The sequence below is a fragment of the Mycteria americana genome, chromosome 1 (genome assembly GCF_035582795.1).
Source record: "Mycteria americana isolate JAX WOST 10 ecotype Jacksonville Zoo and Gardens chromosome 1, USCA_MyAme_1.0, whole genome shotgun sequence".
Classification (NCBI taxonomy): domain Eukaryota; kingdom Metazoa; phylum Chordata; class Aves; order Ciconiiformes; family Ciconiidae; genus Mycteria; species Mycteria americana.
This window is the reverse complement of record NC_134365.1, coordinates 82,757,744-82,779,183: the sequence shown is the minus strand read 5'-3', so window position 1 is coordinate 82,779,183 and position 21,440 is coordinate 82,757,744. Positions and strand designations below refer to the sequence as shown.

The following is a 21,440-nucleotide window of genomic DNA, read 5'->3' as shown; positions in this document are numbered from 1 at the left end:
GCTGCAGTTGTTTAGCAGTTTCTGATTCTCCATAAACTAGTGGTTTTAAGAAATAAATGGCCTTCTTGACTTTTAGGTACTGTAATTTTGCATCCTTTCAATACTTAACAATTCTTAGAGAAAACAAGGCTCCTAACAGTGGTACTGGGCAGTTGGTGATCTCATACTGCTACAGGTGTTGTCATCTGCTCAGGTAACATGTAAACCAGCTTTCTGTGCTTGCAGCTGTCTACACAAGATGAAGGGCAGGAGTGAACCAAGCCTGACTTTTCTGACCTCTTTCTTCTCGCATGCAGTTGAGGGGGAGACCTGTGCTGCTGCTTTGGTCATGATGGGTCCAGAAACCAAGCCCTCTGCTCTTACGTCCTCTGTGTACACCTTTCCTAACCACCAAGTGAAGTGCAGCTGGCTGTAAACACAACTTGCATGTCTGCAAACAGCAAAGACAGTGCTTGCTTGAAGAATGTGATTTGCTTAATTGCATTCTGCTGCACCAAGACAGAACATCCTTCATCCTCATTTTGGTTATTGGCTCGGTATCTTATTGCTGGCAGGGCACCATTCTCCTGCTGTGCATTTCCCCATATTCCCTGTCTTTGTTTCAAGGTTCAGTCTAGCATCAAAGGTCCTGCCTGTGCAGATGCTTTCACCTGAGAGTAGTTTCATTATGTTAAATGAGTGCAACCTGAAACGTGTGCCAGCATTTTGGAGATGGTATAATTAGTCTAACAGTGCACCTGGTTCAGCCACCAAATACAAGACATGCTGGCTGGAATGTTATTGCAGCTAAAATGGCATTTAATGTTAGCAGCATTAATCTGACAAAACACAACTCTGATCTTAGAGGGGATGGGACATCTTCAATATTAGATAAAAGCACAAAGATAAAAATCACTAACTGCTTTAGATGTTCCTGTTTCTGAGCAAGGTTGTTTTTACTGAACTCTGGTCCTAATGTCAGTTTTTTCTACTATTGTGAAAGAGAATAGGAACTGTGGAGAATGCTTTCATTTATTTTTCCTTTCAGAGGGACCAACATAGGTCTCCAGGGCTGTGAGCTTTTTTTTTTTAGAGCCACATATAGATTTATATATATATTATACTTTTTAATATGAAAAAATGACAGCAGTCATAACATTTGATTTTCAGACATAAACCACAAATTTCTCAGATTCTCAACAAAACTTTTCAGATGCAGTTCATGCTTGTACTTCATTGCTGCTCTTACCACAAAAAGAAATTAGTGTAACTGCCCTATAAAGGTTGTCTTCAATTTTTTTTTTCAGTGTAGAAATACTGAATTTCTTTTGTCCAGATATGCTAGGTATCCACCTCCACAGGTTTCTGTGGAAGATGATGGTTTCTTCATGCTTCAATTTACAGCCATTTAAGACACACTGGCATCTCTCATACAGTGTTCCTATTCTGTGGTCCTTCTTTGGGGATCTTACTAGAAGAGTATAGAGTTTGTCAGCCAAATCCCTATACTTGTTAAATGCTGATTTTCTGGGAAATCAGGGTATCCACATTAGATAGTGTAGGGAGAGACCCTGACTCATAATTAAGACTGTAGTGGATGCAGTGGATACTCTGTCAACTTGATTCCTGCCTCCTGAATGTGCAGTTGTAAGTGATACTGTACTCATTTGTCCAAACCAAGGAGATGGTAATCAGTTTCAAAAAGCATGAAGCAATTCAGTGCAGATTTGTTTATGGATTTTGATGGCAGGATGGTGCTGGGGCTAAAAATGTAACTGAATAGTGAGAAGTTGAATGTAAGAAATCAAAGTAAACCAGGGTATAAGCACTTATTCTTGGAAGCATAAGCTGACCTTTAAATGTTCCTAAACATACAAAAACCTGACAACAGGAAATAAGGGCTGTACCTGTGATGGGGAGAAGTTAACCTTTGATCCAACTAGTTAAACAGTATAGAAGTCCTGTCAGTCACAACAACAGTGGCCTTGAAGTTTCCTATCTCAACAAGAATTTTAACAAGAATATATGGAATTTAACATAGAAACCCCCTTGGGACAGGTGGTTTCTATTGTTCATTCTAATGAACAACACACCTGCTTGTTTTTGAGAGCAGAAGTTGAAAGAGTAAAGAATTCTTGACTTTTACAATGTTTAACAAGATGACTTCTGATTTAGAATGGTAGTATCTGCAGCCTGCCTCCTCATGATAAAAGTAGCAAAGGTGAAGCTGACATGGATATGGGATATCTCAGACTGCCTGAATAAGATGACCTTACATGGGCAGGTACTGAATTGATCCCATGGCAGTGTTCTGTATCCCTGTTGAGACACTGGTGATCCTGATGACTTGTGTATTGCATATATTAATGACAGCCTGGAACAAGCAGGTATTTTGGATCTCTGACCACTTATGGGTCTTGTTGAGGATTATAACTCTGATCACAGAATCACAGAATCACAGAATCATATAGGTTGGAAAAGACCTTTAAGATCATCGAGTCCAACCATAAACCTAACACTGCCAAAAACCATCACTACACCATGTCTCTAAGTACCTCATCCAAACGTCCTTTAAATACCTCCAGGGATGGCGACTCAACCACTTCCCTGGGCAGTCTGTTCCATTGCTTGATAACCCTCTCGGTGAAGAAAAATTTCCTAATATCCAGTCTAAACCTCCCCTGGCGCAACTTGAGGCCATTTCCTCTTGTCCTATCACTTGTTACCTGGGAGAAGAGACCGACCCCCACCTCTCTACAACCTCCTTTCAGGTAGGTGTAGAGAGCGATGAGGTCTCCCCTCAGCCTCCTTTTCTCCAGGCTAAACAGTCCCAGCTCCCTCAGCCGCTCCTCATAAGACTTCTGTTCCAGACCCTTCACCAGCTTCGTTGCCCTTCTCTGTACGCGCTCCAGTACCTCAATATCCCTCTTGTAGTGGGGGGCCCAAAACTGAACACAGTATTCGAGGTGCGGCCTCACCAGCGCCGAGTACAGGGGCACAATCACTTCCCTAGTCCTGCTGGCCACGCTATTTTTGATACAGGCCAGGATGCCATTGGCCTTCTTGGCCGCCTGGGCACACTGCTGGCTCATATTCAGGCGGCTGTCAACCAACACCCCCAGGTCCTTCTCTGCCAGGCAGCTTTCCAGCCACTCTTCCCCAAGCCTGTAGCGTTGCATGGGGTTGCTGTGGCCCAAGTGCAGGACCTTGCACTTGGCCTTGTTAAACCTCATACAATTCACCCCAGCCCATCGATCCAGCCTGTCCAGGTCCCTCTGCAGAGCCTGCCTACCCTCCAGCAGATCAACACTCCCACACAACTTGGTGTCGTCTGCAAACTTACTGAGAGTGCACTCGATCCCTTCGTCCAGATCATTGATAAAGATGTTAAACAGAACTGGCCCCAACACCGAGCCCTGGGGAACACCGCTTGTGACCGGCCGCCAACCGGAGTAAACTCCATTCACCACCACTCTCTGGGCCCGGCCGTCCAGCCAGTTCTTTACCCAGCGAAGAGTACACCCGTCCAAGCCATGATGTCACTTAAGTTTGAGGTAAGGCTTTGCTTTTGTTCTTAGCTAGGGACCAGCTTCAGTTCTTCTAAGGAAAAAAAAAGAAGTGTATGCAGATTGTAGTCTGGACCATAGATTAAAAGACAATCAAATAATTGCATCCTGTCTTACTGGGTATAGTGGACTGGACTCCCATCCTCTGTAGGTCACCCCTTTAGCTTACCTTGATATACTGATGACTAACACCACTATGGAACCTGCAGCAGCTGTCACTTCAGGGCTGGTGATAACGCTCTGAAGAATCTTCGGGTATGGCTAGCAAAGCAAGCTTTCTTCACTGCCTCTGCTAAGTATAGCTATTTGTACTTAATACTCACTTAGAAAGGAGAGTTATATGGAAAAATAATGAAAATACTGAATATATTGAATTACTTATATTTGAGATTAAAACCCAAGTAACAAGGAAAGCAGAAAGTTGTTTCTTTTAACTGGAGAAGTGCATGAGTTTATTAGGACTAGAAGCAACTTTTTTTTTAATCCAGCTAAAATTATTGATATAAATAGGCTGTAATAAGCTATACTAGATACAACATAAATGGGAATTAAAGGCAGAATGTTACAGAGACAGAAAGCTGGAGATCTGAAGATAACTAATTCTTCAAATATATTAAATGCAAGAAGGCTACACGTTGCTTTCTTTGGTGTTTTGATTCTTATACTTGATCTTGCATTGATTGAACTGAATGCAAACACTTTAACACAGAAACAGTATTTTACAGTTGAAGGCACGTCCTCAAATAGACAGGTTCTGCACAAAAGCAGGACTGCATGTAAACTGGACTTAAAACCAGAGACTTCTAAAAAAGAACAAAGTCCCTGGCACGTATTTTGACTTTATCTACAGTGGCTAAATATCTCAGTGTTTTCTATAAGTGTGCAAAATGGTGCATGCAATACCACATCAGCTATCAGATTAAGAGCAGCAGGAAAGTGCCACTTCATTGCATATGCCTAGTCATGGTTATTTTGTACAGGGCATGTACCAACACATAATAAAAATCTTTGTCAAAAGTCACTGTTCTACTTTGAGTGGGAGGCAGAGTAAAAAAGGGTCATTTCAGATGGCTTACTGGGACACTTGTTCAAAAGAGGTGACCTTTGTGAAACATTCTTCAGCTTGGTACCTCTTAAGGTGGGAGAAATCATCACAGTGGCTTCTGAAAACTTCACTTAACTCAACTGGATTTTCTAATGCTGTCAAGGACTCTATAACAGTATGCCGAGACTGAGTGTAAACTTAGGTACAATGAAATATTTGCCTAGCTAAAAACCAGTAGACTTGCACGATCAAATAGGTAAATTGTTCTAAATGGAAATTACGCTATGGAGATCAATACCATCAAGATATCAAGAGGATATTCAAATGGAAAACTCTCCTCATTATATTGTGCTTTGCACTTAGCACCTTCCTTCTCAGGAACTCAAAGCTCTTAGTATGCTAATACTAGTGAATTTAGCCTCACAACATCCAGTGAGGTAGGTAAGGTTACCCCCATTTCACAGATGGGAAAACTGAGGCAGAATTCTGAAGTGACTTGCCCAAGGTCCTGCAACTTGTCAGTGGCAAAACCAGGAATATATTTTCAGAAGTCCAGATCCCAGACCTCAGTCCGATTAAAGTCCCTCCCTACTACCACAAAGCAAGCAATACATGCAACTTTTTCTTCCTACTGCTGCCGTAGTCCTGGTGACACAGCGGAAGTGAATGATTTTTCCTGATTGAATTCCTGCTTTCTTTGGCAAAAAGCACCTGGTTCTGTCAAAGTGCTGTATTATGCTCTTCGCAGAGGCGTTTCTTCTGAGGCACAATAGAAAAAAAGATGGTTTCCCCATGGCAGGGAGACTGTACAGGTCCAAGCAAAGTAGAGTCTTATTTCTTGCAGAAGACCTGCTGCTTGGCATTCTTCACACGTTGTTCCTCCTTCAGGTTCTTCTGCCGTGCATGTTTGCTGGAGATGAGTTCCACGTGTTCTGAGGGGAACCAGCCTCTCTCCCGGTCTGAAAGTTTTACTCCTTCCATCCATCCTGCGGTGTGGGGAAAAGCACAACATGAGGCAAAACAGTCAAACATTTTTTCATTCTTCCCAAAAAGCCCCCTCCAACAAGGCCCTAAGATCAAAGAAAAAGATCCCCTTTCAGCTTCCAAATAAAGTGTCTTAATGAAGATGAAGAGTCTCTTCATCCTCTCAGTCCAACAATCAGGAATGAGAGGCTCCTTCTGAAGTCTGATTGTATTGTATTGCTTTACACTACTAGAGTAACTTCCTACCCATAATTTAAGATAGCCATTGCCCATTCCGCTCACCATCATTGCTGTACTGCATAACCATGATGATATCTGCTTTCTCCAAAGCCAGCTCATCATTTTCCCGAGCCTTGTAAGTCTTTATGCATTGAACCTGTGGTGCATCTAAAGGGGAGGAAAGATCATAATGGTATACTAGAAAGCAACAGTAAACCTGTGTGCATCAGCCCCAGAGGAGGTAGGGGATAAGGGACTGCCCGAACACTATAAAGAGCAGAGAATTGGAAGGGAGACTACAGGTCTTCTACCTAATATGAGGAGTAGAAATAGGTAAAGTAACTGGCAGAACCTGGCACTGAGGGAAACCCCATCAATATCATCTTCATTTACAAAAAGGCAAGTATTCTGCCTTGGAGTCTTTTCTGGGATGTTCCACCTCACAGTAACTCCAACTCCTCTGAGCCAGACCATCCCCATTGCTGTAGTAGCAGAGCAGTCTCACCAGGGCATTCCAGGAGGTCCAATTCTCCTCGCGGAGGAGCCAAAGCAGAGATCCACCTCAGCTTCTCACTGCTGGAAAACATCACCAGATAGGTGTCAGGATTCAATGTGAGGGATAGCAGTCCGATGACGGCAATGGGGGTGTGTGTGTACAGGTTTGCTGACAGGAGGGGTCAGGGAGGGGGTACATGGGGGAAGCAGAGAAAGTGGAAGTAGAGAAAGGGGATGGGAAAAGGCAAAACCTCCCATTTTTGGAGGCTGATGTTATGACATAACATCATAGTATTGTATGAGCAGCTATGATAAGAGAGGAGCAAGGTGGTTCATTAGGGGCTTGTTATGGCAAGAGGATGTTTTTCAAGTCCTCTGCTCAACAGCTGCATTTCATATTTCAGCATTTGGGTAGCTGAGGAACAACCATCAGGCTCCTAGGAGGTGTCTGACTATGGTAACGGGATATACTGAGGGTAGCCTTGAGCTCTTACTGTGTCTCTGTACGAAACAAAAACTCCACTCTCTTTCCCTGATAATTCTGAAGTAGAAAGAGACGGAAAACATTTTTGTTTGTTCCATGCAGTTTCATCTCGCACTTCTCCCCACGCACATCTGAGAAAGCAGCATGATCAAACACAACAAAACGTCCACCCCTGCAGGTAAAGAGGAGGAACAAAACAAGTTGTGAATTTTAAGGTGATGAGGGTTACAAAGTGAGTCCATGTTGTTTTCTGATGTCAGGAAAGCAAAAAGCTTTTAATAAGTCTTCATCAGTTTCAGGCACCTTAAGCTTTGTTCTTGCAAGAAATCTCAGAAGGCATTAATAAGAGAGGGGACTTAATGAAAAGGGTAGAAATACTAAGCTCTGTCCTGTCAGAATTTTTTTGATAGCTTACAGCTTAAAAACAAAACCACCACCACCCCCCAAAACCCCAACACAACCAGCCAACAACTCCCTTAGTTTCTTGACAAACCAGTGATTTGCCCATTCACTAATGGTCATAGTGTCCTTTAGGAAGAAGTTATTTACCAAGTAAAACTAGAATAAATGGTTATTATTAAAGTGTTTCACATGATAGAGATGGAGAGGCAGAATAGAAATGTTGCACTAGGGACCAGAAGATACCTTATTATATTATCACATGTTGCAATTAAGAGTTGGGCATATCAGATTCCACATACTTGCATGATACTCACATAATGTAGGGTTAGGAGAGCGACTTGACAAATGCTGCCACTTGCTGGCAGGCAGAGGGAAAGGACTCTTTCACCAAAGCACAGACTCAGAAAGAGACAGGTATTTTAGAAGGGGCAGCAAGAATTGTGTTGAAGCACTCACTCCTTCGGCCGAGACAGAAGCAGACAGTCATTGAAAAGATGTAGGTAGATGGGACGGGTGGTGACTTTCCATTTTGGACTCAGGGTGCTGAAGTCCAGTGCCGTCAACTCACCACACTTCACAAGTCTCCTCGACTGTGAGATGAGTGGGAATATCTGCAAGACAGAAATAAACACTTATGTCAAGCGTGTACAAGGAAATCAGAATGAGTTTTGGATTTACATTTTCGCCTTGCTCTAGAGGAAGTGTGCTTTCACCTCTCCAGCTGGACAGGTGTAAGTCATGGTAGGCACCTTCAGCTGAAGGCTGACACAAATGATTGGGCAAGGGAAGCACTGATGAAGAGCTGACCTGTGTATGATATTCTGGTTCAACAGTTCTGCGTATATTGGAGAGGAGAACAAAAAGTAAGCGCAGGTGACACTGCATTTTCTCTCTTTCCACACATTAGGCTAGAGCAAGGCCCAGGGAATGGACAAGCTCACCTTGCACTCAAATTCAATCTTCTGGCTGAGGTAGATCAGCTCTTCAGTGCTCTTCATGCGCTGGACATTTTCATTGCAGTCCTTGATGAGCTGCAGAGGAAAACAGACGATGAGTGAGGTGGGAGCAGAACTGCCTGGTGGGATCAGTACTACTCCCAGGAGCCCCTCAAGAGTCAGTGTAAGCGACAATTCCTTAGGCATCCTCCTGCAAAAAAATGTATTTTTCCAGGTGAGCATACTAAACGTCTCCATACCTACAATGATCATCCTTCTTTAAGGAAGGTATTCTTTAGAGGAAGCCTCTGTGGTAAGTATTGTTTTAACTTTGGGATACTGGGGGGAATACTACAGACATCTCTCTCAGGTGACAAAGGTTGAATTGCTGGTCATTTGGAAGCAGCTCTTACTAGATGCTCCACTGTAAACACAGGAGGCTGATTAGATAAACATCAGCCCCAATTTTCCAAAACCCAGAGCTCGTTGCCAGTACCTGTGAGGACAGGACACAATGAAACAGAGGTACTTCTGCATATAAGCAGCCTACGTAGCCGCCTGAGGTGATACAGGGCAGCTGCATAACAGTGTCACAGAGATAATGCTGGCTTGAACACAGCTGGAGTCTAAGGATTTCAGTCTATGGCATGCTGCCCACCCACCTCAGACTGCAGTGCTTTGGGAGCTGTGCAGCATGCAAGTGCAGTCCTAAGAGCTTTGAGGAGGTATGCATCATGTTGAACTGGTCTTTAGGTTTGTGGTGAACAGGGAAGAGATTGTAAGGAAGGGAGTGACACTCCAAAAAGGTCAAATCATCACTAGATAGGAACAAGTCTACCTTACGCTATTGTACAAATTTTAGATAACGAGTTGTCCCAGAAGACTTTAAATCTTGTCTCTGTAATAAATAGGATAGAGAAAGGGATGCAATCAAGTAGAGCAATGTCTTGCCATGCCTTTTTTTTTTTTTTAAAGCAAGACTTTCATGTGGGGGCTAGGGTGGGAGTTGATCACTAATTAGAGACAAAGGTAAGGAACGCAAAGGGGGAATGGCGGTTTGGAGACTGGAAAGAGTGAGTCCTGAAAAAAGTAGTTCGGTATCATTGGTGCAGGTTCAGTCCCATCCCAGCTGGCTCCTGCTTTAGTGTTTTCTGCTCACAGCTACCACTGCACAATGCAGGGGAGTCACATGAACACACTAATTTGTTACTCGTGAGGATCAATGACAAGGGCCCTTGACAAGGGTGAGTATCAATGAAAAGGACAGGGCCACTTCGGTGCCCTGCAGCTGCGTGACGCAACATGGCTGTTGAGAATCACAGAGTATCCTGAGTTGGAAGGGACCCATGAGGATCATCGAGTCCAACTCCTGACTCCACACAGGGCAAACTGGAAGTTAAACCATGTATCTAAGGGTGTTGTCCAAACACTTCTTGAACACTGACAGGCTTGGGGCCATCACCACTTTCCTGGGGAGCTTGTTCCAGTGCTTGACCACCCTCTCCATGAAGAGCTTTTTCCCAATATCCAATCTGAACTTCCCCTGACACAGCTTTAAGCCATTCCCTTGCATCCAGAGAGAAGAGATCAGCACCTCCCTCTACTCCCCCTCATGAAAAAGCTGTAGACAGCAATGAGGTCACCCCTCAGTCTCCTCTAAGCTGAACAAACCTAGTATCCTCAGATGCACCTCGTAAGTCTTGCCCTCTAGTCCTTTCACCACCTTTGTTGCCCTCCTTTGGACAGATTCTAATATTTCTACATCCTTCTTATACTGTGGAGCCCAAAACTGCACACAGTACTTGAGGTGAGGGCACACCAATGCTGAGTATAGTGGGACAGTCACTTCTTTCAGCTGGTTAGCTATACTGTGCTTCATGCATCCCAGGATACAGTTGGCCCTTTTGGCTGCCAGGGCACATTGTTGACTCATATTGAGGGTAGCGTCAACCAAAACCCCCAGATCCCTTTCCGCAGGGCTGCAGAACAGGTTGACGGTCTTACCTTTTCAAGTGCATCATAGGCCTGTGTTGCTTGCACTTCCTCCTCAGACCCCAGCCGAGTTCTCTTCAGGATATTCTGCATGAGAAAAGATGTTTTTCATAATGCAAACAGGGAAAACTGGACATATATGTATCTGGGAGGTGTAGGAAACACCAAGATACCAGCCTCAAGGGAAACTAAAGCAGTGGTAGGTGATTAGATGTGGAGATAACAAGGCCAGAAATTTGACATGCAGAATGCCACTGATAAGCTGCATTGAACGGGCATCCCTAAACATCTAAATTGTATTAACTATCATGTACAAGTTACATGGCATAGGAAGCAACCACTAATTCAAGCACAAACGACCTTATGCGCAGAATTGTTCTTTGCCTAATACTCCTTTTCTCCTGTTAAAAAAAGGCTCAAATAATCAAAAAGAGGAATTTCATAGAAAGAGCTCAAAATTAATTCATTAGGGACTTGCTGGTTCCCTGTCTGGAAGGTTCCTATTGCAGGCAAAGAGTAGAGACAGGCTGCCTTCCAGAGGGCAGCCAAGGAACCCTTTCTTTGTTTTCCTAGCAGGAAGCCAAAAGAGTTCAATAAAATGTAAATCAACAAGTTCTCAGAAGAGTCCATAAATTATTTATTGGAGTACAATTGAAGTAGTGTTGCAACGAAGTCCTAACCGATATACAAACTGCATTGCCTCACTCAGGCTACCATATCCAACTCATGGTGCTGGTCTAATGTACAGCAGGCATTTGTACAATGACAAAACGTGTTTGTTTTTGCAAAGGCATTTTCACAATATACACAACAGTGGCTTTAGAGCATCTTGCCAAACTTGTCACAGATGCAACATGAAGGGCTGTATGCAGTCCTTCCACCCAGCGCTTGGAGCTAGCTCATATTTGACTTTCAGACTTGAAGAAGGGTCAGCTTGAGAGAAACTGTAGGAAAGCAGAAAATCAACACAGTTACCTGTAGGAGGAGTTTGAGTCGAGTGATGCGCTGGAACGGGAGGATGAGGAAGGATTTAAGTGAGAGGCGCTGGCATACTGGATCGCTTTCCAGTCTCTCCAGGACTTGCTGGAACCCTGCATTTCCATTTCTGTGGGAGTGATAAAGAAAGAAGACATCCTGGCATCAGAGCAAATAAATAGTCTTCCTAGTATCAGATTTCAGTGAGTTGGAGTACTCCCAACAGTCAGGCTTTGTCCCTGGGGCAAGAGATGTCAAGAAACTGTGCCACTATGCTGAGGAAGAGCAAGTATGGGTTTCTAACAGCTACAGGATGGCAGTAAAACTGTCTTTCCTCTTTCTGCCACAGCCCTCTGGAATAAAAGCCAGAAGTAACATCTACATTTCAATGCCCCTCTATCAGTAGGGCACCTTTCACAGAGGCAGCAGTGGTTTGTCCAGCTCCAGGGGCTGGAAACAGCTGCCTCCCCCTCTCTTGCTACTCCTGAGAGGAGCTGCCTTCCCCCCTAATGTCTTTCTTACCCTCTTAGACACAGCCACTGCCATCCATTTTTCCATGTTGGGCAGTAGCAGATAAAAGGCTAATGGTATGAGAGTGGCATCAGCCACCAGAATAGCCAATTCCACATCCCTGAAGAGTTGGGGAAGAAGGCTGTAGGCCCAGTAGACATTGCCCTAGACAATATCCTGGAGGACCTTTCTGTGTGGAACTGAGCCTTCCCTGAAGGGAATCAATTGTGAGACTAGATCTCTCCCAGTCAGCAGCACCCAGAGACAGTGCCTGAATAAGCCTGTTGGGAACAGTGTCTTCTAGGGGAATCACTGTAGCTTCACTGGAATTGGGTTGTTACGAAGGGAAGCAGTGCAGAAGTGGCAAGGAAACCTTGCTCAGGACTGGGCCCATGCCTGATTAATGCTACAGAACAGGAGGGCAAGAGATGTTCCACTCCAACACCCAGAGCAAGAGAGACTGATGATGTTCTCTGGCCCCAGGATTTTCAATCCATTTTAAAGACTCCTGGATAGCCAGTTTAAGCTTACTGACAGCAGCCATATTTTTCCTTATTACAGAATCACAGAATGGTTGAGGTTGGAAGTTTCACTTGAAATTATCACTTTCTAGTTCTTAGTAGTCTGAAAACCACAGACTGAAAACTGTTATCCAGGACAGTAATTTTTGCTCTCTTCAGTAGAGGGTAGACAGAGAGAATAGCCTGCAATAGAATCATATATTAATTATTCTTTCCCTTTCCAATGCTATGGGAGAGGAGCCTGCAGCAGCTCTGTCCTGCTGTCCCAAGTGCCACTGAATTGAAGAAGGTTCCTGCCTGTTCTTCTGGGGGTGTAGTGAGAGCACTGGCCAACAGCCTGTACCTGCAGCATTCCCCTTTGTTTGAAAGAGTAAATATTCAAGGTACAGCAAGGAAGTAAGGGGGGAGAAGGGTGCAACAAATGAGAAAACTTACAGTAACCGCTGGAAGGTTTGCTCCTGATATGTCTGGTTTGTTACATATGGTAGATATACCCTGCGGAACTCAGGGGCATGTTTCAGAGCCACATCGCACACATGGAAGGTGAACATGTCCTCCTCAAATTTCTCCTCCAAGTCAAAAAGGAAACTGCAGCACATGGTTGCGGTACCATAAAGGAGAGGGAAATACCAGTGTAATTTAGTAAAGCAGGAACATCCTCAGTTCTGTAAAATCCTGACAGCCCACATATAAGTGCAAGACAGCTGTTTACTTCTAGAGAGAGCATAATGCTGTACAATGACAATGTAGGGCTAGATACGAGCAAGGAAGAAGCAGAGGCAAAAGACCTCTGTTCTTGAGAGGTCATACTTCTAAAGACATGGTCAGGAAACAACTGAAAATTAAGACACCACCAGAATAATCCCACTAGTAGAAATGGAAAAGGCAGCAGCAAACCTTACTAGCTTAGCGATATATGTAGCCAAGCCTTGCAGGAGAAAAGCAGAACAGAATCCTACAACATACAGGATTCCTTGCATGTGGGGTCATGTCTACATTTTATGACTTATGCTCAACTGATTCACATTAGGTTCTGTCAAGTGATGGCTGTAACTGACTTTTTTTTCCCCCCTCTCCTTTTTTTTTTTTTGGTCAGGGCTCATGCAGCTGCTTCTTTTGTCTTGGATTTGGCAGGAGCTGCATTTGGTTTGGGCTGAGGTCTATAGTTAATCAAGTTTAGTTGTACTTGAAGCCAATAGCGCATGGCTACAGTAGCATTTTGAACATTTTGATCTCCTGCAATGAGCTCTATGTACAACTGCACCATAATATCTGGGACTTAACACCAAGATTTACATTGCCCTGCCACCCAAAAACGTGAATGTTCCTTTTAGGGCGGTGTTGGTATGCAATAACAAAGTGCTATGTGTGTGTATCTACCCTGAAGGTCAGTGAACACACAGAACAGGAGTGAGAGATGTTATTGATGGAAATGATGGGCTGTATCTGTGCTTCATGGAGGGTGTTAGTCCTGGAAGCAAAGGGCCATATCTCACCTGGCGCTGACATCGCGTACATCATGAAGGCGGGAGAAAAGCCACTGACGCTCTTGATTGGTGAGCATTGCCTGGAGCTCTGCTGATCGCTGGAAGTGATCCACTGCCACATTTAAACTGCGCAGGTATGAAGCCTCAGACATTATCAACTCAAACTTGGCCTTGAGAGATGAAATAAGGGAGCAGAGCATCAGTAGACTATGCAAGTCTGCGAGGAATCTTACGGAGAGGAGACCAGGGCAAAGCAAGAAAACCTCCCAGTACATGATGTAAGTAGAGTGTAATTACAGAAGAGAGGCTTTAGGAATGAAGGGCAAGCATGCCATTATATATAGTCTTTCTTTCTTTAGAAGACAGACTTGTGGTATGACTTAAAAGAAAAATAGCTCTCATTTTACTTTTTATTTCCCCTCAACTCCACTTTCACGAGGTTCCCTGTTTTACATGCTCGCATAAATTTTCCAGCATCTGCATCATCCACGTTTTTTTTCCTTCATCATGTTTCCCATGCTGTTGTTTTCACGTCTTTCTCTCGGTCCTCCCATCCACTTCTCAGTTCCTCTCATTTTTCTTACCCAGTTTCTCTATGTACCATTTTGCTGAACCCATACATCTTCCTGTTTCCTCTCAGCCCTGCGGTTCGCACAGGTCAATTTGTTAAACTCACACTCTACCACAGGAACTACAATTCACTGTGATTTTAATAGCATCTCTCACAAGCTTATGTGTGGGAGAATGCTGGAAGTCTTCTACTTTAATACTCTCTTTTGCATTGAACATGCTCAAAATTCCTTGTTTTATCTTGTTCCCATTTCACCATGTCTGTTTTCATGAAGTTACTGATATGGTCCAGAGTCCATCCTTCAGTGCTCCTTTTCTCTACAGTTCTGAACTTCAGCACTGTACTGCTTCACAAGCACTGGTACCACATCCCCATACTGCTTACATGGGTGGAAGTGACCTCTGCATTTGACCACCTGCATTCCCACATCAGAATTTTTGCTCTCCACTTTAACCACCCTTCTGGGGACTCTTTCTTGACTACAGACCACCCATCTACCTTGTTACATCTGTCCATTACCTCTTGCAGCTTCTGCTCATCACGGGACATGTTGAGTAGCATTCTGCTGCCCCGTATCATGGGGATGTCCTGCCAGAGGGACGCATTAGATGAGACAGACAGACGTTGCAAATATGAGTCCTGGGGAGACAGCACTTTCCTCCGTAGCCTTGGGGAGCTTGGGAAACTTGACTCTATATCCTCTGCGAAAGAATCCACTCTCTTCTGGCTTTGAATGGCCTTGTTCAGAACCACATCACTGTACTCCTGATACAGCAATCTTGCTGTGAAGAGAGGCATATACATTTATACTTTCTATAGCAGCTACTCGCCCTCCTCTGCTTCAATCTGGAGAAAACTGTTACTGTCTCCCATTAGGATAACTGAATACATTAGACCACATGCACCTGCTGTAAGAAAAGCTCACCAGCTGCCTGACTATGCTGCAGGACTCTGGTTTCACTGCCTCCACTGAACACCGCCCTCTAATGCTCCCTCCTTGCTACCATGTGGCAGGAGCCCCTCTCCTTTGTGCTCACCGCAAGGGTGAGAGATGATGGAGGAGAGGGGTCTGCCACAGTATTTCAGGCAGAAGGTACTTACAGGAGTTGATCAGTTTGGAGTGCCGGCGTTTGAAGTTCTCCATTGCATCTACAGGTTTCTTCTCTCTGTCAGGGAATAAGGATTTGGGAACAAAGAGTGAATGAAGAGCACAGCACCAGAGATGGCTTATCCAAATCTTAGTAACAGATCTGTCACAGGAAGGACCTCCCTTTCCAACAAGCTCAAGTTCCACATGCTTTACTTAAAGTTTGGCTTAACGGAAACACTGTCCTAAAGGGACAGAAATGCTGTTGCAAGGGGTCCTCTCCCAGAGGACATAGACTGAAACACAGGCCTAAGTAATTTTATTATAGTTTTCTACTCCTTATCATCATCTTTGGTCCCTGAGGAACAAAGTGTCTGTGCTACACAGGGATGGGGGCAAATTCTAAGGGACCTTTGAGAGACTTACCGCAATATAACTGTTTCTGAACTGACTGATGGTTCCCTGTGTGCCTTGTGAGCTTCTTCCTCTGAAGGAACAGAAGGAATTTCTGCATATAAGACAATTAGAAAGTAAACACATAAGTCCCTTTTTAGAGTCAAGCTACAATCCAAATGATACACAGATACCACTTACCTATACCACACCTAAGTGGTGGTCTTAGGCTGGAGTACAGATGCCCTCCTGACCTTTATTTCTGGGTCAGAAACATTCTGGTTTTAATAATCCTTGACATTACTTACACTTTACATCTGTTACTTAGCCACATTGCTTAAAGTGTCAGCCTTTTTCTTTGTATGAAAAGCCAATGACAGTAACGCTTAAGAGCTTCCCTCTCCAGTTGCCCAAGCGAAGACACAGCCTGTGGGCCCTGTTTGGTGCTGCCTTTCCCCTTTCAGCAACTCGGACCAGGCATCAGAGGATCAATGGACCCAAAGTCACTACTCATGTCTGAAAGTCATGAAAGACTGAAAGACTTTCTTTTGTGGACATTGAGCCCCAAAAACCTCTCAGTGACTTCTGGGGGCAGAAATGCTGGACATCTAACAAAGTCACTCCTGTGAAGAGTCTTAGAAGGAATGCAGCCTGAGAATGAATGCCGTAATCCAATTCTCACATTTATGTACTATGTGAGCATTCACAAACTGCTGCTTTAGTCATCTTCTGTTTATGTAAAATGGGGAAAGTGTGGATTTTTCTTTTGTTTTGTGAGAGACTTAATTAAATAAGGTGTGAAGAAATTCTATATAAAATTCAGTGGAAGCAGAAGGAGGAAGAAAGCCCAAAGACTGAGCTGCAAGTATGGGTCAGGGAAATGACAGTACTGTTGTCTTGAATGTTTTAAAATTTGGAACCAAGAATTTACAGGTCAAACACATGAACAAATCTTGATTCAAGTGCTGCCAAACCTTTTACACACCTCCATGCTCCCCTCCTTTTCCTCTGTGCCAAAAATCCAGCATGTTGTGGAGCTTGGAAAATAAACTAAGTAAGAGCTGAGAAGAAGCAAGTATGTTTAAAGATCACGTAAGATATAATAAAGAGCAGACACACATCTTGACAGTAAGTACTGTCTGAATGAGCTGCATTACAGAAGATGCATGTTTTCTATTCGTGACATCAGTGATTTGGCTTCTATGCAACTTAGGACCTTGGATTTGACCAATTTGCATTCTTATCTGTAATCCCAAATCCTACGTTCTCAGGAAGATCTTCTCTTTCAGAAGGTCAAATTGGAACCTAAAGGTGTCAGTTGCAAAATAAAGGGAGGTAGCAAATAAACAAGGAACTAAAATATGCGGTAACAGATATGGGCTACTGAAGGTGTGTGCATGCGTTTTCTTTACTGCTTGCAATGGCCATGTGATGGCAGCAGAGATGATGAGCAGAAGCTCTGAACTGAGCCCCACCAAGAAATGCACTCCTGCAGGTAGGCCAAAATAGCCCGTGTTATTGAGTAAAGGCGACAGATCATTAAACACGGAAAAGGGACGAGAAGAGAAACTGTATGCGAAGTCGAGGGGTGAGGGATCTGTGAAGTGAGATAAGCACTCTGTTGTGGGTGTTAGTGTGAAATGAGGGGACTGAGCCCCAAAGTGCAGCCCTACTCAAGAGAAGGGCTACTCAAGAACCTACTGGCTACAGGGCAGCAGAGAGGAACTAGGGGAGAGCTGGAAGCGGGGAGTGTGGGGCAGGACAGCAAGGGGGCTACAGGCCTGGAGTGAGGAGTATTACCAGAAAGGCACAAGAGCGATGCCAAGCTCTCAGCTCTCATGCCTCTCTATCACATTGCCTATTTAATTTAATTTAATCCTATGGTTTGGTATCTGCAATAAGGGGGGGGGGAGAAGGGGGCATGAGAGAAATGGAGGAGAGGACTCACGCTGCAAGATGTCTGGTGGTACTGACATCCTCTTCAGGCCCTGACGGTGCCAGTCCTTGCTTTTTACTCGGCGTTTAATTGGGTTTTCTTGATTGGCTGCTGGCTCCTGTGCAACTACCCTGATTGTTTTTTTGTCTGGCCAACTTGATGATTTTTCCAAGGGTGAATGTCTGGGCATTTCCTCCTTTGGCTGAGCTACCAAGTGGTGTTCTCCTCCTCCTCCTTCCAGCCTTTGCTTGACCCTCCTCTCACCTTCTGTTTTCTCTGTGATTTCCAGTGGAGCTTGGATGTTCTTTGTGTCCACACCAAAAATGCCTGCCTGTTGCTCCCATTGCAGCTCCCCTGAGACCTCCTCTTGGCAGGTTGTTCTGGTGGTTGGCGGTGATGGAGGGCTGAGCTGGAGGAAGTGGATTGGATTGGTGAATGCTAGCATTGGAAGTAGCTGTGCAGAGTCTCTGCTCTTGGAGTCTGTGGATGTTATCAGGCCTTCCAGCGAGGGCCAAGAAGGGTGGTCAGGTGAGGATTTTCCACACTGTATATCCATGTGCTCGTCTGCTGTTTCAGGGCTGGTGTCAGAGCAGCCCGCCAATGCTTCATTTCCAACAGCAGAAAAGCTTTTGGCTAACAGACTGACCCCTGAGTCATCAGAAGTCTCTGTATCATGGGTACCTGAGTCACCAAGATCCCACTCTCTAGTTACTTGAACAAGGTCATCTTTCTCTGCTACATCTTCTCCATCAGAAGCAGAGGCCACAGTGTTAGAATCAGACACAGAAGCGGCAGTCCAAACAGGATGGCTTATAGTAGGGTGAATGGCTAGTAACTTATTATTGTCCATACCACAGTTGAGATGTGGCCTCGAGTAGGGTACAGGAGCCAGCGGCTGGTAACTTTCAAGGGCTGGAGGTTGAGCAAGGTGATTTGCATTAAGTGCAGGGGCCTGAGCTTGACTGAGGCTTTGGAGATGGGAAGGAGGATGAGGAAGCTGTTTGGCATCAGGCTCAGACACCAGAGGTAGGCTTGAGTGGGACACAGGGGATAGAGGTTGTTCTTGCTGGTTCACAGCAAGGACCATATCTTCTTCAGAGGGCCACGTTAGGGTGCTCAGGACACTGGAGATTCTGGATCCAGGCTCTTTTTGGTTTAAACTGCAGTCAGACTGATCAAGTAAAGGCATTTGCTGTGCTTCATGATCCACATTTGCTCCTGTTTCTTTTCCTTGGATAATGGCACTTTTTTCTGGGGGGTTTTGCTGAATTGTCTCTGGGTGGTTCAGGGGGGTAGAAGTCCTGCTTGGTGTTTGGAGTGGTTCCAGAGGCCCCGCAACGATAGCCACAGTCCTCCTATCCCCAGGAAGGCTCCCCTCTAGAGGAAGACAGCTCGTGTATATTACAGAGAAAGAAGACGGGCCACTAAGGTCTTCATGAAAGCCTTCCTCAGAAGTAAGGAGTTCGTGGGAAGTGTTGGCCTTCCCTGGATCAGTACTTACAATAGCAGTTTCCCCTGATGTTCGGTCCCGCACTTGTACAGAAGCGGCTTGGTTGGCTGGCTTCTCTACAGAGTCCAGCAGTTTGTTCAGGTTGGCGCCAGGACAGTCCTCAGGGGTCACAGAGGCTGTTCCACTAGCACCTTCTTCCTGTGGGCCAGACGTTGAAGCCACAGAGGTGAGCTGTGAGGCTAAAGCTGGAATGAAGTCCTGAAGGTCAGCTTTTCCAAAATTTTCTGTAATGTGATGAGGATCTATGGGATCAGATGGCTCCAAGTTCTTGGTAACAGAGGAAGGGTGTGCTGGAACAGAAGCCTCTGGGTTCTCTGCGCTAGAAGGTACTGCCACGCCTCCATGGAGTGATGCATCTCTTTTATCAAACCTCTGGACAGCATTTCCATGCCCATCACTGTGCTCATCCTCCCTGCCCAGTCTTCTCCTGTCATCCCAGTCAGCTTCTCCAATATCCTGACCACCGATGGAAAAGCGGCCAGAGTCTTCTAGGTCTTCTGCCTCATCAGAGATACGGCATGTGTGTGGAGGCACCATTGGAGTTTCACCCACTGGGTTAAGGTTATTTGAGGACAGAGGGCTGACAGCAGGTGGCTGACATCCAGAACCTGCTTCTGTGACATGAGCTTTCAGTGGTACATCCTCACCAGGATGCTGATCCACAGAGACAGGTTCCTGAGGAAGAAATGCTGATCCTGTTTGCTCAGCCAAAAAAACATTCTCCAAACTACACAAGTCCACATTATGCCTGGGAACAGAAGATACCTCTGACCCAAAAGCTGATGACAGAGCCTCCAGTTTGAGCTCTTCCTCCACTCTGAGCTCTTCCCTCTGCAGTTGTTGTTCCTGCCCATTTTGTTTCTTGTTTTTCTGATTGTTAGGCTCCAAAGATTTTTGTTCTTCCGGTAGATTCTGCTCTTTGCACTTTTTCTTCTCCTCTTCCTGCTGAAGTTCAGACACTGCCTCCTCCTGTGCCAGTTCCTTATGCTGTGAAGCATTCAATTCTTCAATTTTTTTAGCAGTATCCTTTACTTGGAAGGCACTCTCTGACGGAGAGGCAGGTCTGCCCTCTGTTTTTCTGTGATCATCTTCAAGATGAAGGCATTTGGAAGTGGATGAGTTTTCTTTAGGAACCATTACTGTTCCCTGGTCTTTGACCATGCTGCTATTCCTTGTTTCACCAGCTATGTTTCCTTCTTCTTGTAGCGAACTTACTTGGCTGTTATCTGTTAAGGTGAAAGACAATTGATGGGAAGAGGAAGACTCTGTATTCTCTTCCAAACCCTGGAGTGCTCTTATGCTTTCCTTAGCATCTTCAGAAGTGTAAAGTTTAGCCGTGTCCTCTACTGCTTCCTCTGAGGTAGGTTGCTCATCAGTTGCTGGTGCCACTTTTTTGCTGCTTTGCTTCTGCTCTGCACCAGTATCAACCTCCTGCAAAGAATCTGTGGAGATCTTATCCAGAATTGGCTCAGCCTTGTAATGCCCCTCTGAAATGGTTTTACATACCAAGAAGCACTTAGGTGTCTCTCTCTGAGAGGAAATGGCATCAGCTAAAGGAGATTTCAGATGCTGGGCCTGAGGGTCTGAGCCACAAAAAGCCAGTTCTGCCTGGCACTGAGGAAACTCAGTGCTGAGGTCCACAGCCTGCAGGATGCCATTGCCAGGGGCTGGCCCATCCTGGACTGTGCTGAGAGAGGAAGAGTCCTGGTTGGTTTCCAGGTCAACCAGCTCTACTTGCTTAAGTTTCAGAGAACAATCCGGTCCACCCTCCTCTAAAAGCATTTCTCCTTCCAATTCTGAGAGTCCCTTTTGAGGCTCTGCATCACCTTGCTCTTGTTCCAGTCCTACTGGCACTTTTTGCACAGGGTTAGAGGGTCTGCCCAACATCTCTGCTGCTTTCCCTAGAGCAGAAAGACAGTCCTCAGGAGTGATGAACTCTGCACCCTTTGCAGAGTCAGATGGGCTGGTGCTCATTTCGGCTGATGCATGAGAGGCATGATGCTCTCTTTTGACTGCTATAGAATACCAAGCTTCCCCAGTGGTGCTGCTGACTTCTAGGGGAGTGGTACCTCCCTCACTGGTTTCTTCAGACTCCATCAGTGACACATCCTGCTAAAGAAAAATGCATTTTTCTGTTACTATTACAGAATGATATGGTGGATCTAACTGGCTTAAGAGACTTTTAAAAACAGGTACTAATGCAGCTGAGGAAAAAAAAAAAACAAAAACAAAAACAAACCCAAAAATACATACTTAGTGGGTGATAAGAGTTGGGAAACAAATACCAAGACTGAGAGTAGGCAAACATCTGATGTAAGCTTGCAGTATGAGAGTAATACCAAAATAAAA

At 44.9% G+C, this 21,440-nt stretch overlaps 1 protein-coding gene across 1 annotated transcript; it reads right to left on the bottom strand.

Annotated features, from left to right (window-relative positions):
* Positions 1–4,128: 4,128 nt before the first annotated feature.
* On the bottom strand, positions 4,129–21,188 carry ARHGEF5 (Rho guanine nucleotide exchange factor 5). The gene is made up of 14 exons (XM_075508480.1): positions 17,594–21,188; positions 15,679–15,760; positions 15,267–15,331; positions 14,685–14,947; positions 13,604–13,764; positions 12,543–12,695; positions 11,077–11,206; positions 10,114–10,188; positions 8,116–8,205; positions 7,631–7,785; positions 6,783–6,944; positions 6,299–6,369; positions 5,857–5,961; positions 4,129–5,576 (listed from the first exon to the last, which is right to left on the bottom strand). Exons 1-14 carry the CDS (start codon positions 21,186–21,188, stop codon positions 5,422–5,424), a joined length of 5,262 nt encoding a protein of 1,753 aa, XP_075364595.1. The 3' UTR covers positions 4,129–5,421.
* Between the last annotated feature and the right edge of the window lie 252 nt (positions 21,189–21,440).

Excerpts from the sequence above, each read along its gene's own strand:
- ARHGEF5 (XM_075508480.1), bottom strand. The coding sequence starts at position 21,188 with ATGGAGTCTGAAGAAACCAGTGAGGGAGGTACCACTCCCCTAGAAGTC. Across the intron at positions 15,332-15,678 it reads TCAGAAACAGTTATATTGCG|AGAGAAGAAACCTGTAGATG; the intron begins GTAAGTCTCTCA and ends ATTCCCTGACAG. Across the intron at positions 14,948-15,266 it reads CTCCAAACTGATCAACTCCT|CAAGATTGCTGTATCAGGAG; the intron begins GTAAGTACCTTC and ends CTCTCTTCACAG.